We start from the raw sequence: 16711 nt of genomic DNA on the forward strand, positions 1-16711 counted from the left end.
TTGATCAGTACGACTCAGGGAGTGGTTTCCCATTAACAGTTCAGGAAAGGGAAGAAAGCCAGTTTGGACCCACTGGTCAGTATCTAGGCGGTTTGAAAGGCACTGGTAAGGAATTCTGTTTTCATCTCAACCGTAAAAATAAGCTCTCCATCACAGATAATAGTAATACACTTCTTTCTTGAATTGAATGCATCTGAACAGGACGGTTTTGTTTATACACATAAATTTTTTCCATAAACAAGTATTCCAATAAAAAATAAACAAATATTAATTAAATAAGTAGGTATTCAATAAACACTGTGCCCCTGGCCACCCAGAATGAGTTCAATACTAAAGGCATCAAAGTGGTCTACTTTCCCCCCAACACAACATATAGAGGCGAATTCATCGAGATTGGGGGGTCATAAAGACCTTTAAGGGTAATTACATACAGTACTTTTGTTTTGTTTGTTTTTGGTTTTTCCTGTTGTGATGTATGGAAGTAAGAGCTGGACCATAAAGGAAGCAGACCTCCGAAGAATTGATGCCTTTGAATTGTGGTGCTGGAGGAGACTCTTGAGAGTCCCCTGGACTGCAAGGAGAACAAACCTATCAATTCTAAAGGAAATCAACCCTGAGTGCTCACTGGAAGGACAGATCCTGAAGCTGAGGCTCCAGTACTTTGGCCATCTCATGAGAAGAGGAGACTCCCTGGAAAAGATCTGGATGTTGGGAAAGTGTGACGGCAAGAGAAGGGGACGACTGAGGATGAGATGGATGGACAGTGTCTGCGAAGCGACCAGCATGAATTTGACCCAACTCCGGGAGGCAGTGGAAGACAGGAGGGCCTGGCGTGCTCTGATCCATGGGGACGTGTAGAGTCGGACACGAATAAACGAACATACAGTACTTATGAAATGGACTGTCAATGCTATGGATGAGAACAATAGAGAGAGCTGTTCTCTCTCTCTCTGTGTGTGTGTGTGTGTGTGTGTGTGTGTGTGTGTGTGCGCGCGCGTGTGTGCGTGTGTGTGTATTTGTGTGTGTTAGAGAGAGAGAATCAACTGTTTATGCTTTCTAGTCACATTTTTGGGGCCACTAGAGTTATACATGGATTTTGAACCACATGGGGCTCCGGCACCCCGAACTTCAGCATTGTTGAAGGGAGAAGTATAATGGCCTTAGAACTGCAGAGCTGGAAGGGACCTTATGGATCATCGAGTCCAGACCCTGTCAAGAAAGCCAAGTGGGGGAAAACTCCTAAACTCTGGATCCACAGTCAGGTACTTAAACCAGATACATCTGTGACAAAGTATACTGCTGAAATGTAGAGACTGCAGGGTAACCAGAAGTAGATTTTTGCCTGCCAGGGACATTTACAACATACGCTTCCAGGGATTCAAACCCCAATCCCTGAAGCGTAACAGAATTCTTGTGCATGCCCCTAAATGATGGCAGAGCATCTCAAGTGTCTCATCCGACAATAAATGCCAAAATGCTTTCGCGGAGATGCAAAAATTAAAGCAGGATCCTACGGCTACAGATATGCAGCTACGCTTCTAAGCACAGGATCCTGTAACTCCAAAAGTTTGTGTTTTACAAAACATGAGAATCTCACAGTTCTGGTAAAAAAACAACAAAGTAATACAGCCAGTAATAAAATCTTATAAGACATCTGTAGAACCTGACCCCGACCACATGCAGTTTCCTAGAAGTAAGCTTGCAGCAAACTGTGCGCATGCATAGGTTCAACTTGTAAAAACTCTTAACAAAGATCTTCAGCTGGTGGAAATGCGACCATTAATATAATTTTGTTTTTAAAAACACTTCTTGCTAAGTAGCAGTACCATTGAAACTGGCTAACATGAAGCAGAAGCCCCAAAGAAAACCCAACCCAGGATTAACCTTCCACATTTTCTGCCTTCTTCTAAACTGTCACAAATAATGGTAAAACTTGAAAGCCTCGTTATCACCTCTTCTACTTGGCAGAGTAAAGAGATATCATGAGTTACCCCGCCACACCAGCCATGCCACCATCATCCCTGTCCTGAAAAACAGCCCCCAAACTCTGCCTCCCTTTATCTCCCCCTCCATCATAGCACTAAGTATAGCAGTTAAAAACCAAGTGGAGATATCACAATTTCAGAATAACAAAGCATCGCTTGTCTCAAACTGAGAATGGACATTGTAAAGACTGAACAAGCACAACACCTTCACGCTCAGATTTCCTGCACCCATGAGACTTTCTGGCCAGACATCGGTTTCTCCAACTTTGAATATTACAGTAGAAAAATACTTCTGTGTATCTATCATTTAGTCCATGCCTTTCTTAATCACTCAGTCCAGATGCTTTTGGCAATTTCACACTGTCAGATCTTAAGCACTTCAGTTCCTTGATGTGTGTTCGTGAGCTCTTTGCTTTCCATTTACAACCAGTTTGCACATCGCAATAAAGCCAAGGCATAGATCCCCAAGTACTGTAGCAGTACCTATTTATTTAAAACAGTTTTACCCCCACCTTTCTCTTTTAAAAGGAGCCACCGCCGCTAACCTCCTTAAAAGGCACCACGGAACTCAGGCCCGCACTCCTGGAAATGAACAGAGCTGAAACTCCGCACCTTAACCCAAAGCAACAATGACACTTACGAGGAATATGTGCTAGTTTCGTCTGTACCCGTGCCGTCGACGTTAAGCGCAATTTGTTCCCCTTTGCTGCGGCAGTAATTCGGATTCAGCGTATCAATAGCCATTTCCAGTTCAACCTACAACGACAGAAGTCCGGTAATTACAGAGCAATGTATACAGAGGATGCTTAATACTACGGCAAACCATGGGTCCACATATTTATTTATTTATTTATTTAATAAATAAGCTGGTACATCAACTCTTAACTGCCTGTGATTCTCCATAATACTCTCCAGCTCTGGTGGTTTTCCAGTTCTCAGCCTGCTCGGCTTCCCAAAACGTGGCTGAGTGTGTTTGTGGCGATACGGTGGACTTCTACAACGTAATGCTTTAAAAACAAGAACGAAATGTAAACTACAAGGAGAAGCTGGCTGTTAATCCAAAGCTGTGATTCAAGGCAGAATATAAACTATGGGAACACCGGTGGCTTCTAAGAAGGATGGCTTCTTTTTGGCTGAGCTTGCTAGATAGACAGGTACGGCTACTAGAGATAAGCCAGAGGCAGGCTACCAAGAATCAGCATTGGCTTTCCAGGGCCCTGTCAAGGGTCCAGGAATCCATTCTGGTGCCTCTCAGCCCTATCGCAGTCTATGCACCCTGCTGCTAAATTTCAAAGCCAGGCAAGTCTAAGACAGACATGTTTAAATGGTTGTGCATTTTTTTCTAGGTTACTCGTGAGTCACAAAAACATCTGTGGGACCTGGCTGTAGTCTATATAGGCTGCACATTATTGCCCCTCCTGGTCCTGCATTTCTTACAAGAACGCTTGTGAAGGAAGCGTGCAATGTTGAGGCAGAGACGGAGACCAAAGGGGAGTGAATGGCTGAAGGCTATTATTTCGCATGATCTTGGCAGCATCAAAGCTGGCATGGGGGGGGGGGAATGCTTCTCAATTCATAGCTGAAGCTCTAGTCCTACAAAGAGTAAACTGGAGGCACTTGAGGTGGGGAATGTGTGGTCTTCCAGGTGTGGTTAGAGCTAGAGGCGGGCAGTTATGTTCAAGTTATTATTCTCGAAGGCTTTCAGGGCCAGGATCCGATAGTTGTTGTAGGTTTGCCAGGTTGTTGTAGGTTTGCCAGGCTGTTTGGCTGTTCTGGAGAACTCCAGAACGTGGCCAAACAGCCTGGAAAACCTACAACAACCAACAGTCATGTTCCTCGGACAGTTCTCAGCAAAGGATTTCACCAAGCATTCTGGGAGTGTTTATGGAATTCTGGGAGTTGTAGTTCAAAAATGCAAGTCTGCACACCTCTAGGTGGAACTATAATTCCCACGAGGCCCATTCCCAATAAGACCAATGGTCTTATTTTATGCGCGACACTAAACCGGTTACAATTCTTTCAATGTGTTCTTCTTCCCTCTTGCGACTTCGTTTCCTGCCATCAGAACGGCTTGACTGACACTTCCAGTGTTGATAACTGAGGCAGGAAGTGATTCAGAAAGACAGAGAATGGAAGGTACAGTACAGAGATGGGAGTACCACTCCATTCTAGGAAGCGGTGATGTTTTAAACAGCTTAATGTGACCAATGAAACAACTTTTTTTTAAAAAAAAAAAAATCTGAAAATGATGCTCAACCTTTTGTTGCTTTGGTTTTATCCTCGCTGAAAGATGGGTCACATCATCATAAGTCATTGATGCCGGACGAATGGGATACTAAAACAGAACAAAGATGTTATGCTTATTCACATATCAAAGAAGCTGTTGATCTAATATATTTTCCTTTTTTAAAAAATGCAAAAATACCTGGAACAGATATAGTTTCTCTGACAGACTTTTGGCCAGGTACACGTCGATCTAGCAAAGATGAAGGACAAAAAAGAGAGGATATTTTACCTTCCATTTTATTTGAAATATTTATATCCCACCTACAAAATCTTAAAACCATGCCACTTAGCACAGAACAAATAATTTTAAAAACAGAATGAGCCCATATAAAACAAATTAGGAAAACACTTGATTTATTAAAAAAACCACACACAACAAGGCTGGTCATGCTGGCAGCCCAAAAGGATACAACAAAATAAAAAATGCAAAGGCGGGCAGCACCTTTGCGAAGGCCCACTAAAATTCAAGTGTGTAAGAATGTGCAAAAATTTTAGTTGCGCAGAACTCTTTATTGGGCTAGGTGGTGCAAAAATATTATGTTGCAGTGAAGGGAAGGAACTTCTTATTTTCATTTTCATTTATTCTTTTAGTTGATTGTAAACTGACCAGAGTACTGCTTTTGCACTAACAGGGTGGCATACAAATTTACAGAAGGGAGGGAAAGAGACTGAAAAATTACCTCCTGTATAATTGGGTCATCTTCTTCATTTGCCATACTAGCATCGAAAGAAAAAAGGCCCTGGAATTACTTGGAGCAGACTGGAAGAAAAGACACAAGAGTCAGCTGAGTTGTCACTTTCTTATCCCGCAGTTAAAGTCAGTCGAGAGGTTCGGCAACTAGTAGCCATCAGGCTCTTACCACCGAACTTCGTACTCAAGGAGGAAAAGGGAAAGGAATGTCCGAGACAAGAGGTTTTCCTTGACACCCCCTTCCATCACCCTATTGCCTTTCCAAGCAGTTGGTAGTGGCAGCTTTTAAGGGTCTGGAAAAGGGGTATATTCCATGATTTGCATATTGATGCTACTAAGTGGAAACACCAGTGATTATAAGACAATAAGGACCAGAAAACTCTGTAGCCTCTCTGTGCTCTCCTCTCCCATTGTTGTTGTTGTTTAGTCGTGTCCGACTCTTCGTGACCCCATGGACCAAAGCACGCCAGGCCCTCCTGTCTTCCACTGCCTCCCGGAGTTGGGTCAAATTCATGTTGGTCGCTTTGATGACACTGTCCAACCATCTCGTCGTCTGTCGTCCCCTTCTCCTCTTGCCTTCACACTTTCCCAACATCAGGGTCTTTTCCAGGGAGTCTTCTCTTCTCATGAGATGGCCAAAGTATTGGAGCCTCAGCTTCAGGATCTGTCCTTCCAGTGAGCACTCAGGGTTGATTTCCTTCAGAATTTATAGGTTTGTTCTCCTTGCAGTCCAGGGGACTCTCAAGAGTCTCCTCCAGCACCACAATTCAAAAGCATCAGTCAGCCTTCTTTATGGTCCAGCTCTCACTTCCATACATCGCTACTGGAAAAAACATAGCTATGCGGACCTTTGTTGGCAAGGTGATGCCTCTGCTTTTTAAGATGCTGTCTAGGTTTGTCATTGCTTCCCTCCCAAGAAGCAGGCATCTTTTAATTTCGTGGCTGCTGTCACCATCTGCAGTGATCATGGAGCCCAAGAAAGTAAAATCTGACACCTCTCTCCCGTAGCCAGCTTCAAATTGTGATAGCCAGAAGGAAGGAATTAATACAACACTGTGAGCAATACAGCACTCATGTTTCATCCCTTTGGCTCCCCATTCCAATTAAAAGGCCACACTCTCCTTGCAAAGAAAGCTTACGGTTTCTCCGCATCAGATACAGCAAGGTTTCTATACCGCCGACCATGACAGTGCGGACAGACTTATGTTAACACTAGATGAGAGTGGTGTGTTGGCAAACACCTTTGTGCTTCCTTGGACATTCACACAGTAACTGTGAATAGAGGTATAGAATTGTACAATTACCGAATTCAGAATATTATGTAATAGCGTAATGAACTTTGCTGACAAGTGACAGCTGAAAGACCACACACGCATAAAAGAAAAGTAACTAGAGGCCAAGAGGAACAGACCACAGGAGGTCCATGGCTCAGCCACACAACATACCCTTTGTGTGCAAAAGGCCCCGGTTTTAATCTCTGAAATTTCCACTTCGCAGCCTCACGATGCAGATAATGGAAAAGACCCTGTTCCCAGCCCCTTAAAAACTGCCACTAACAATGGGGGAAAGACTAAACTGGATCAAACAAACCAGCTCAGAACAGGAAGCTTTTCCTATGCCAGTAGTTTTTGTCAAGTCCTCCAGGTGTTTCTAACTCTAAGTTCCATTTTCCATGGTAGCTGGGGATTCTGGAAGCTGGAGTATGAAACATCTGGAGGGCCACATATTGAGAACCTCTGTTCTGCACCCCTCAGATCACAGAATCTCTGCCTCTTGAACACCGGGTCTATCCACAGGCAATGCCTGCATGATTTCAAACACCAAATACTGAATAAAGATTAGATACTAGCTTTTGGAAAAAGAGGGAATGTTACAGTTATTTCAAAAGAGCTTGTTAATTTTTGAAAATTGAAGATGCATTTTCAAGCTTTCTACTAGAGTCTGTATTTGGCAGACAAACTCAAGGCTGCCAACCTCTGATACGAAATTAGACTTTGCTTTTTTGACTTTAAAACAACTTGATTTGCAAACCTGAGGCAAAGATGTTTTAACACTATGCCACACAGCAAAAAATAAATCTGCTATAGTCTCCAGATCCAGCTAATATTAGATCCACAGAAGCAACCAATAAAACACTCAGATATACAGCTGGCTACTGTTTTAATATAATGCTGTACTGGAAAAAAAACACTATTTTACTGCATTAGGGCAACTTAAAAGTCATTTCAAAAGCTAGGAGAACTGTCTGGGCAAGTGAGTCACTGCCAATTCCACAGCACATCTAAGGGATTAATTCTGCAAATGCTGAGCAAGCCTGGGCCCTAGCATACAGAGCCCCTCCCTGCTCAAAAGTCATCCAGCAAGCCACAAACACCCCAAAGACAAACGAAAGTTGCTCCTTGCTCCCAAATATTACAGGAAACAGAAGAAGGGTGATTTTAAAAAAAAACTCATTTATCTAAACTTCTTTACATGCCTCTCCCCAAATGCTAATGTTTAGTCTGGCCAAACTAATTTTCTCCAAACAATCTGGAGTTTTTCCAACAAGGCTGTTAAATGTCTCCATATAAAACATGTTTACATTTGACCAAAAAAAGTTGAGATTATTCTGTTCTGAAGTAAACCTTTCCTTAACATAATAATTAAAAAAGTAGATTTGGAGTTTTCTCATTGAAAAAAAAATCTTGGGTTTTCCTGAGAGTGACCAATCCTCCCAACAAAAACACAATGATGTAACCAAGCAGCAACACCCGGGCATGACACGGAAACGGGTTTGTTGTCCTACCTAAAACAACTCTCACTCCCGGATGGGTCCCATGACCAGATCTTGCCAGGCTGCCTCATTCCAGAGAGGAACCTTTATTTTATCCCTTGAGAAAAGGGGCTCTTAGCTCCCTTGTTCAGACAAGGGTTTGCATTTCAGAAATCCCTTTTCTAAAGGTCAGTGGCTGGGAAGGAGATTCCTGCTGATGAAGGCACACCGCAGAAAGGGGGGAGGCTTGGCAGACAAACCGCACACACACGCCAGACATTCAGGAGACAAAGTGTGTGTGTCTGTGTGTGTGTGTGTGTGTGAGTTCAACACTCTCTCCAACTGCCCTGTGTGTGTGTGTGTGTGTGTGTGTGTGTCTGTGTGTGTGTGTGTGTTCAACACTCTCTCCAACTGCCCTGTGTGTGTGTCTGTGTGTGTGTTCAACACTCTCTCCAACTGCCCTGTGTGTGTGTGTGTGTGTGTGTGTGTGTGTGTTCAACACTCTCTCCAACTGCCCTGTGTATGTGTGTGTGTGTGTCTGTGTGTGTGTTCAACACTCTCTCCAACTGCCCTGTGTGTGTGTCTGTGTGTGAGTTCAACACTCTCTCCAACTGCCCTGTGTGTGTGTGTGTCTGTGTGTGAGTTCAACACTCTCTCCAACTGCCCTGTGTGTGTGTGTCTGTGTGTGTGTGTGTCTGTGTGTGTGTGTGTCTGTGTGTGTGTTCAACACTCTCTCCAACTGCCCTGTGTGTGTGTGTGTGTGTCTGTGTGTGTGTTCAACACTCTCTCCAACTGCCCTGTGTGTGTGTGTCCGTGTGTGAGTTCAACACTCTCCAACTGCCCTGTGTGTGTGTGTGTGTGTGTGTGTGTCTGTGTGTCTGTGTGTGAGTTCAACACTCTCTCCAACTGCTTCCAACTTGGATTTCTCCCATGGGAGGGCTTCAGGATTTCTCTCTCCCCCCCCCCTTCCATCTACCCTCAGCATCCCTAGGATCCCCTTCTCAGTTTCCACACCAGACTGCCTTTGCTATACAAAAGGTGAAGGGTTTCCACACACCCCTCCCTTCCCCACATCATGCCCCCCACCCCACCCCGGATTTGCATCAGGAGGCTGGAGAAGAGCCCCGACTCAGGCCTTGCAAGGCAGGGAAGTCTCAGCCCCGAAGACGGGAAAGGTTAAAAAGGGGGGACACGTCCCGGGCCGCCCCTTCCCTCATCTTTCACCTCCTCCTACCTGAGGCTCCGCTGAGGAGAGGGGGGCGGCCTGCCCCTTCCCCCCTCCCCACACCACCACCACCACCCGAGGCTGGAAGCAACGTGCCTGCAGCTCCAGTGGGAAAGCGCTCAGCCGGCGGCCATGTTGGTTTTTTTTTCCCCCGCCAGCCACGTGGGAAGCTTCGGGTCCTCCCTCTTACCCACAATGCTTCGCGAATACAGTTGCCAGGAGAGATGCGGCCCCCGAAGGGCGGCAGCGGCCACCAGCAGGGGGCGCTGCTGCGCCTTCCTCGGCTTTCTCCTCTCTGGGCCTCCGGCTCTTCTGTCGGTTCTCCAAAAAAAGGCGAGCGAAAACGGAATGGCAGCGGTGGGATTCGAACCCACGCCCCCGAAGAGACTGGAGCCTTAATCCAGCGCCTTAGACCGCTCGGCCACGCTACCCCGCTGCTGAAAGGCTGCTTCTGTTGCTTATTCATCCTTGCGAACGTCATCATATTAAATATTTAAATAAATTATATATTTCCTTAAAACAAAATAATCTGGCTGGTACATTAAGATCACAAGAATAAAATTTCAATGAGCCCTTCAAATGCCAGGAGTTTTACGCTTCTCTCCAGTCCTATCCAAAACAAAAATTATTATTCATTCATTCATTCAAAAATCTAAATTTTATTTGCTCTACTTAGGCCATGGAGTTGGGAGCAGTCACCCCCAAAATCCTGATCTGTGTCAATTCCCTGGAAACGGCCCCTTCCAGAGGTTTAAGGGAACAGGGACAGAGTTCGAATTCCTGTCCTCTGAAGCTGGGAGAAGTTTCTAACCCCCCCCCCAAGCCAGGCGGCTTTTGAGTGTGAATGGGGGAGGGGGTGCCCTCTTGCTTGGGCCTCAGGCAGCAAAAAGGCTGGGACGGCTCTGGGACGCCACATGGGCAGGTCATGAAGGACTGGCACCAGTGGATGGGCTTTAGAATGGCTTTAAAATGGCGGCCAGGCAGGAGGATCAGAACAGAAGAGGCTTCTTGGCTTCATCCTCTGCCCTGCTGCTTGCCAGGGGCATTGGGGGGGGGGGCGGATACTGAATGAAACAAATGGGGGGGGGCTAAGGGTTGAGCACCATGGATCGCTGAGGTAAAGTTCTAATCAAAACCCAGAGTGAGTTCACTGCCCCAGAGAAATAGGAGTCGCCGACTCTCCACCCCACACACACACCACCATCACTTGTTTAATTCTTGTAGCTGTACTACATTGGGTGTAAAAGATGTTTGGAGACTGAGAACAGACAAAAGAAAGAACTTTTATCTACCAACGCAGTTTAAAGCCTTGGAAGCTCCTGCTCCAAACAGGAGAAGGTGTCTCATAGCGCTTTTTTTTCAAAGCCCAGGCACAAACGGTGGAACTCACTGCCACAAGATGTAGTGATGTCTGTGACTAGTAGGCTGGCAGGGCACCTACAGATCTATATATATACCAACACAGTTTAAAGCCTTGGAAGCTCCTGCTCCAAATAGGAGGTGTCTCATAGCGCTTTTTTTCAGAGCCCATGCACAAACGGTAGAACTCACTGCCACAAGATGTAGTGATGTCTGCGGCTAGTAGGCTGGCAGGGCACCTATAGATCTATATGTGATGAGATGGGTTTTTGAGTTAAAATCTTTTAAAGGCATATGGGTTTTGTAATTAAGAAATAAGCCAGAGAGGTTCCATCTTGTTTCTTTGTATAAAGTGTCTTTGCTATGCTGACAAGTGTTTTCCAGACGAGCCGACAGAATGTTATTCTGAAAGCCTGAGAAAGGACTCTGTGTGATTAGATAGATGGGAATTGTTGTGACTCTTTGAGAAACCACCGTAACCCAAATAACATCTGGTGTGTATGAGAAAGAAGTCATGTGGTGCAACAGGACTGTTTGCCTAGTAACGAACTCTGATTGGATGACATCGTGGGAAGGTGCATTAAGCCCTTGCCAGTTACTCTTGAAAAAGGAACTTTTTCTCTATAGACTTTGTCTTTCCAAGACCGACCTTTCAGTCATTCGTGACCTACTCTTCAGCCATTTGGGACTGGTGGCCTACCGACATGGACTATTTTCTATGGACTGTTCTATGGAATATTCTTTATGGACTTCTTTTCTTGGAATACTCCATATGGACTATGCTCTTGTAATTTTGTAGGGACTATGGCATATTTACTGGATTTTACTTTTCTAAGGACTATGGGACATATAATGGATTTTTACTTTTGTTTAGGGGTTTTTATTCTATAGGATCACTGAGGACTATAGCCTTGTTATGACCTACAAGGATTATTTTGTTTTTACTAATGATTTCTTGTTCTGGAACTGTTTTGATTCTTTTTAATGTCTTTTTGTATTTTTAATAAGGTTTTTGAATACTTTTATATTTTTCATGTTTTCTTTGCCTCACTACATCTTTGTAACTAAACAGCACAATGCTAGTTTATTTGTTTTGGTTTAATTTGGCTTTGATACTTAGTAACATGCTTTTTCTTTAATAAAATAATGATTATAAAACTCATTTGGTTTCCTGAACAGTACACTTGTCATAGGGTCATCTGAGAGTGCTGCCTCGGCCTAGCTTACTTAGAGTCCTGTCAGTGGTGCAAGTTAAGTCTAAGGACTACAAAGCCCACTTGACCTTTTCACAATAATATCTGAGAGTACCAGGGTGTTCTTATGTGGGCAGACCTGCGAGAAGGAGTGTTGTAGCATGGCTAGCTGAATTGGACTCATCCAGCCCATTTTAGCATGTGCAAACTCCTGATTGCTCTCTGTCCAAGCTTACACGTGTGTTTTCGAACCCGTGTTAGCTCACACTATATATATACCAACACAGTTTAAAGCCTTGGAAGCTCCTGCTCCAAATAGGTGTCTCATAGTGCTTTTTTTCAGAACCCAGGCACAAACGGTGGAACTCACTGCCACAAGATGTAGTGATGTCTGTGGCTAGTAGGCTAGCAGCCCCATGGATTTTGCCCTCAGCGCTCTCAGTTCAATTTGAGAGCTTTCTCTCCCACAGGATTTGCACATAGAGGCACATCACGTCCGTGTACACAGAAGACAGGGGAAGGTCTCAAGTCTGACGCCCCTCCTTGTGACGTGAGGGGTCTCTTACCCAGTTTTTCATGAAAGACAGAACGCCTTTGCCCAGCATTGATGCCCGTGTGAGCCAACGTTCCAAAAAAGAGAGGAATTTTCCAGTAAGTGAAAAAAAAAAAACCCTCTTTAGAGCAAAACAGCAATATGAGGAACAGCATACATAGTGCACCGATATTTAACAGATACTTAGGTTTTTTTTGTTAAAAACTGTATCTGTTATATAATGCTAGTCAATATTTTTATAATATTGATTGACTGTGCCTGGTGTTTTTAATAACAACTTCGACCTGTTATATAATACCGCCTAGAGTGGTCCTGACCCGACCAGATAGGCGGGATATAAATTAAATAAATAAATAAATAATGAATAAATAATACCAGTCAATGTTTTTTATGATTTTGTCTGTTTTTGATTATTTCATCATCATCATCATCATCGTAAGATTTCTGGATCCAAAACACATTGGTTCCCATACTCATAAGGCATTGGGAACAATGCCATGGAATGTTATAAAATACTGTATTATAATCAACTGCAAATCTCTAAAATAACACCATCAGAGCTGCAAAAAAACAGCATTAGGAACAGCATACATATTACACAGATATTTAACTGGTACTTGTTTTTTGGTAAAAATTTGTATGTTTTATATAATAACAGTCAAAGACTGTGTCTTGTATGTTCACATAATAATAATAATAATAATAATAATAATAATAATAATAATAATAATAATAATAATAATAATAAGAAGAAGAAGAAGAAGAAGAAGAAGAAGAAGAAGAAGAAGAAGAAGAAGAAGAAGAAGAAGAAGAAGAAGAAGAAGAAGAAGAAGAAGAAGAAGAAGAATAAAAAAATTAATGGATCATCAAGTCTAGCCCCAGCCAAGGAAGTACCATTGGGAATCCATAGCTCCCAAAATCTGGCTCCACAGCCAGAGATCTAAACCACTGAGCTATCCAGCTTTCCAAACTATGGCCACAAAACTAAGTGAGAACCATAAATGAATTTACATTGATAAGATCAGGACGCACAAAATAAGGACACAAACTCAGAGTAAGGTTTGTCCTCATAAATTTATTGAAAATGTAAACAGTCGCAGCATTTTTGAGCTTCCACCCTTGCACTGAATAATGTAAACATCATACAGCAATTCAAGCCTTTCAGCCTAGTAGGGCTTTTATTCTTCGCAATGAGCTCAGCAAATATGTAAAGAATTCACAAGTTGCAAGTTATGTGTCAATAACAATCAATATCCTCCAGCATCTCTTACTGTAAAAAATACATATTTCCAAGTACCCCATTTAGGAAGCACGGATAGCAAGAAGTGGAGTTCAGCACTTTAATCAGCCAGTCAAGCAGAATTAAGATCTGAAAGAAGCCATGGATGCAGTAAATTAAAAGTCTGTATCTATAGTATCATGTTGACATGAATTAACCCGTCACGAGATTTACCAGCAGTTAGCCCGTCCATGGACAGAGAGGTAGTAGATACAGAGCTCTAAATTCTTCTAACTTCTTCTTTAAAGAGTTGGTGCAAAGTGCAGGAAAGATAATTAACAGTCTAAAGCTTGGCTGTAGCGGGGGGGGGGGGCGGGGGGAGGAAGAAAAAGGAAAGATAAACCTCAAAAATCCAAACAACTCTAATGCTTAGCCAGTGGTATATAGAAACTATTGCACTACCACAATGTCCATGTTAACAGACGACAGTTATATAGGGAGACAGAGATGGCAGGAATGGAAACTCATAGGTCTTCTGCTCAGATGCACTTGAACTAGTCTGGTCTCTTATGTCTTTGGATTGTAGGTGAGGACTTATACGGCTGTGTACTTCTCAACACAAAAATACTCCTCCATGTAGAAATCCAGACTTTGTGGAGGCAAGGTTTTTAGCCTACTCTTCTTACACTCAAAGGACGTGTACACAACACCGAGGAACGATCAGGTAAGCCTTTAATTGTGATTTTAAAGTATGATATAATCTGCACAGATAATCCACATGATCTTTTCCCCCAGTAACTTTTCTGGAGATGCCTATTGTTTCCAAGAGGCTACACAGATATTCTTCAAATGTCGCACAAGAGAGCGGGGACGTGAAAAGCATTCTTGACCTGCACGCACAGAAAGATGCTGTTATGGAAATGGATACAGAAGCATGGTTTGCATAGAGAAACATGCAAGACTGCAGTGCCGTCTTGCGGAATGTGATCAGAAGAGGTGCAAGCCAATGCTGGAAATAAGCCCCCCCCCCCCCGTGGTTTCCTGTGTTGTCCCTGTTTTTCTTCCAATTTACTATCCATATTTTTTTAAACAGCAAAATGCAGCTGCAACGTTAACCCATCTTGAGCATTCACAGGCAAGACATTATCAATGTCATTAAATACTAATGTGCCTTTAACTGAAAGCTACTTGTCTTTGTTTTCTTACATTTTGTTCAGCACACCTGGCATTTTAATCATGAACTGCTCATTAATTGCTCCTTATTTTGTTTGTTTTTGTTCGCTTAAGAGTGACTGAAATAGTGGTTACTTTTATTACTGGCTTCTTTGTCATTAAAGAACACTATTTTTTAAATTAAATACATACACAATGTGAGGGGGAAAAAAAGATTAACCCTACTCCACAGAGAACAAAACATGACTAAATAAAATGGGCACCCGTCTATGGAAACAAGTGCCCGTATATTTTTAATTTCCACCAGTCACATGCATTCATTCATTCATATCAAAATTTCTCCTTTTTTCTTCTCATTAACTCTGAGAAGACAATGCAGGGATATAAATGTAAGAATCAGAACTCTAACCATGAATCTACAGGATTTCATTTTTTCCAGGACAGATTGCATAATAGCTTTAAAATCAACAGCAAATGCCACAAGCAACGTTTTATTTTCCAATTAATCAGTTTCTTAAGGTATCTTTCCAGTCCCACACAGGTTATTCAGAAGTGAGTCACACAAAGGCAGCTTAGTACTATCCTCTCGTAGGACTGGACCACTTTAAAGGTGCATATGAAGCCTCATTGGTTTTGAAGAGCAAAACTGCCTTACCTTTCAAAGTTAAGAAATTATGAAGGAAACAAGAAGGGCTCCAGTACACATATAGGCAAAATACAGTCCACACGATGCATGTGGCCTGCCATGACCCCAAATGTAGTCCTCAGCACCCTTACACTCACCAGGTACAGTGGTGCCTCGCAAGACGAAAAATCCGCAAGATGAATGTTTTTTTGCGATCGCTATGGTGCCTCACAAGACGGTTTCTTCTATGGCCGTGCTTCGCAAAACGAATGTTTTTCGCAATACCGATGCCTCGCAAGATGAATGAATTATTTTTGCCTTGCGAGGTTCCCATAGGAATGCATTGCAATTCATTCCTATGGGAAACCGTTTTTCGCAAGATGAAAATTTCGCAAGACAGCGCTACTCGCGGAACAAATTACTTTCGTCTTGTGAGGCGCCACTGTATTTTGAAATAAATTGTTTCTTCTCAAAACCCCTCCAGGAAAGATAGGAGAATTCTGCCATTATTTGAGCCACATGTATTCAATTTTACCTTTTTTAAAAATCTCTCCTGGCAAGAAAAAAGGCGGAGGGGGATACAGATAGGTAGGTAGGAAGAAAGAAAGGAAGGAGCACAGGTATGCCACTATCCTCCATAATCTACAAGTGCCAGCTATCATGTGAAAAAAGGGAGTTCCTCCTTTGGATGCCATCACTATTTGATGCTTCTGAGTGACTTGGTGGTTCGATTAGGATGGAGAAGACCTCAGTTCCAACTCCTCCCTGAGCCATGAAACTTTCTGGGTGGCCTTGGGTTAGTCACAGACACTGAGCCTAACGATACGGCTCTAAACAAGAAGGCTTCCAAACCCAGTTGGTGGTCTTCTTGCTTCTCTCCACAGATTTGAGGAACACTGGGAATAGGGGATCATCATCTTCTGGCACAAGCCACCTCCTTACAGCTAGGCCCTACACTGCAGAATTCAACTCCCTACCCAAGACAGAGATGCACTTGTAACAAAAACACCCAAGCACAGAGTATCCACCTTTTGCAAGGGCTGGGATGGAGGTAAGACGCACGCCTGGCCCAGCTTCTCAGTCGCGCCTACCAGAAAATGACAACTTCAGCCCTGACACCAAGCTTTATTTCTTCCTAGTGAAGAAAAAAAGGTTTTCCTGGTTGGACAATTTTTACAAAAATATCAACAACTGATACTGCAGTTCCGAAATGCCGTCGGCAGTACATTTCACCGCTTCGGTTTGTCTCTCAGTTGCAACAAAGTTAGAAAAATCATCATATGAAAAACGCAAGATCTGTTAACAACACATAAAAAATAGCTCCCTTTGTCACGTTCCCCAACCCACCCCTCTGTCGCCTCGAACAAAATAGAGAGTCTTTTAAAAACATGTCTATCTAATATATACAAGAAAACAGTTCCTCTTCAAGGTAAGTTTCACTCCTCCATCATGGCCCAGGCTTCCTCGGCTTTCTGGTAGTACTGGTTGGCCAACCGGCCCTTCATGGCCTCCATAGCAGCTTCAGCAGCTTCTGTATACAATTCACCTAGGAAAACACAACAGAGGAACTTCATTAATTTATTCTTAATTTATTTTTTTAAATTTAATCCCAACTCTGATGGAGGCTTGCTGTGCTTCTGGGTTCTTTCT

At 43.2% G+C, this 16711-nt stretch overlaps 2 protein-coding genes and 1 non-coding gene across 7 annotated transcripts in view; all 3 read right to left on the reverse strand.

The window, feature by feature from the left end:
* POLR3E (RNA polymerase III subunit E) overlaps nucleotides 1-9101 on the reverse strand; it is a 47465-nt gene extending 38364 nt beyond the window's left edge. The window contains exons 1-5 of the mRNA XM_020799579.3: nucleotides 8949-9101; nucleotides 4952-5031; nucleotides 4411-4461; nucleotides 4243-4320; nucleotides 2626-2741 (exon numbers count right to left, since the gene is read on the reverse strand). Of these exons, the coding sequence (XP_020655238.3) occupies nucleotides 2626-2741; nucleotides 4243-4320; nucleotides 4411-4461; nucleotides 4952-4987 (281 nt within the window). The 5' untranslated portion in view covers nucleotides 4988-5031; nucleotides 8949-9101. The remainder of the gene's footprint in view (nucleotides 1-2625; nucleotides 2742-4242; nucleotides 4321-4410; nucleotides 4462-4951; nucleotides 5032-8948) is intronic.
* Nucleotides 9102-9288: 187 nt separating this feature from the next.
* On the reverse strand, nucleotides 9289-9370 carry TRNAL-AAG (transfer RNA leucine (anticodon AAG)). The gene has a single exon. It is a non-coding gene; the product is annotated as a tRNA-Leu (tRNA).
* Nucleotides 9371-13099: 3729 nt separating this feature from the next.
* The window catches only part of EEF2K (eukaryotic elongation factor 2 kinase), a 55733-nt gene continuing 52121 nt past the window's right edge, over nucleotides 13100-16711 (reverse strand). For all 5 annotated transcript variants that reach the window (XM_078381228.1, XM_020799558.3, XM_020799559.3 and 2 more), the window contains one exon: nucleotides 13100-16607. In XM_078381228.1, the coding sequence (XP_078237354.1) occupies nucleotides 16498-16607 (110 nt within the window). In that variant the 3' untranslated portion in view covers nucleotides 13100-16497. The remainder of the gene's footprint in view (nucleotides 16608-16711) is intronic.

Source organism: Pogona vitticeps, chromosome 13, assembly GCF_051106095.1.
Source record: "Pogona vitticeps strain Pit_001003342236 chromosome 13, PviZW2.1, whole genome shotgun sequence".
In the NCBI taxonomy this organism is placed as follows: domain Eukaryota; kingdom Metazoa; phylum Chordata; class Lepidosauria; order Squamata; family Agamidae; genus Pogona; species Pogona vitticeps.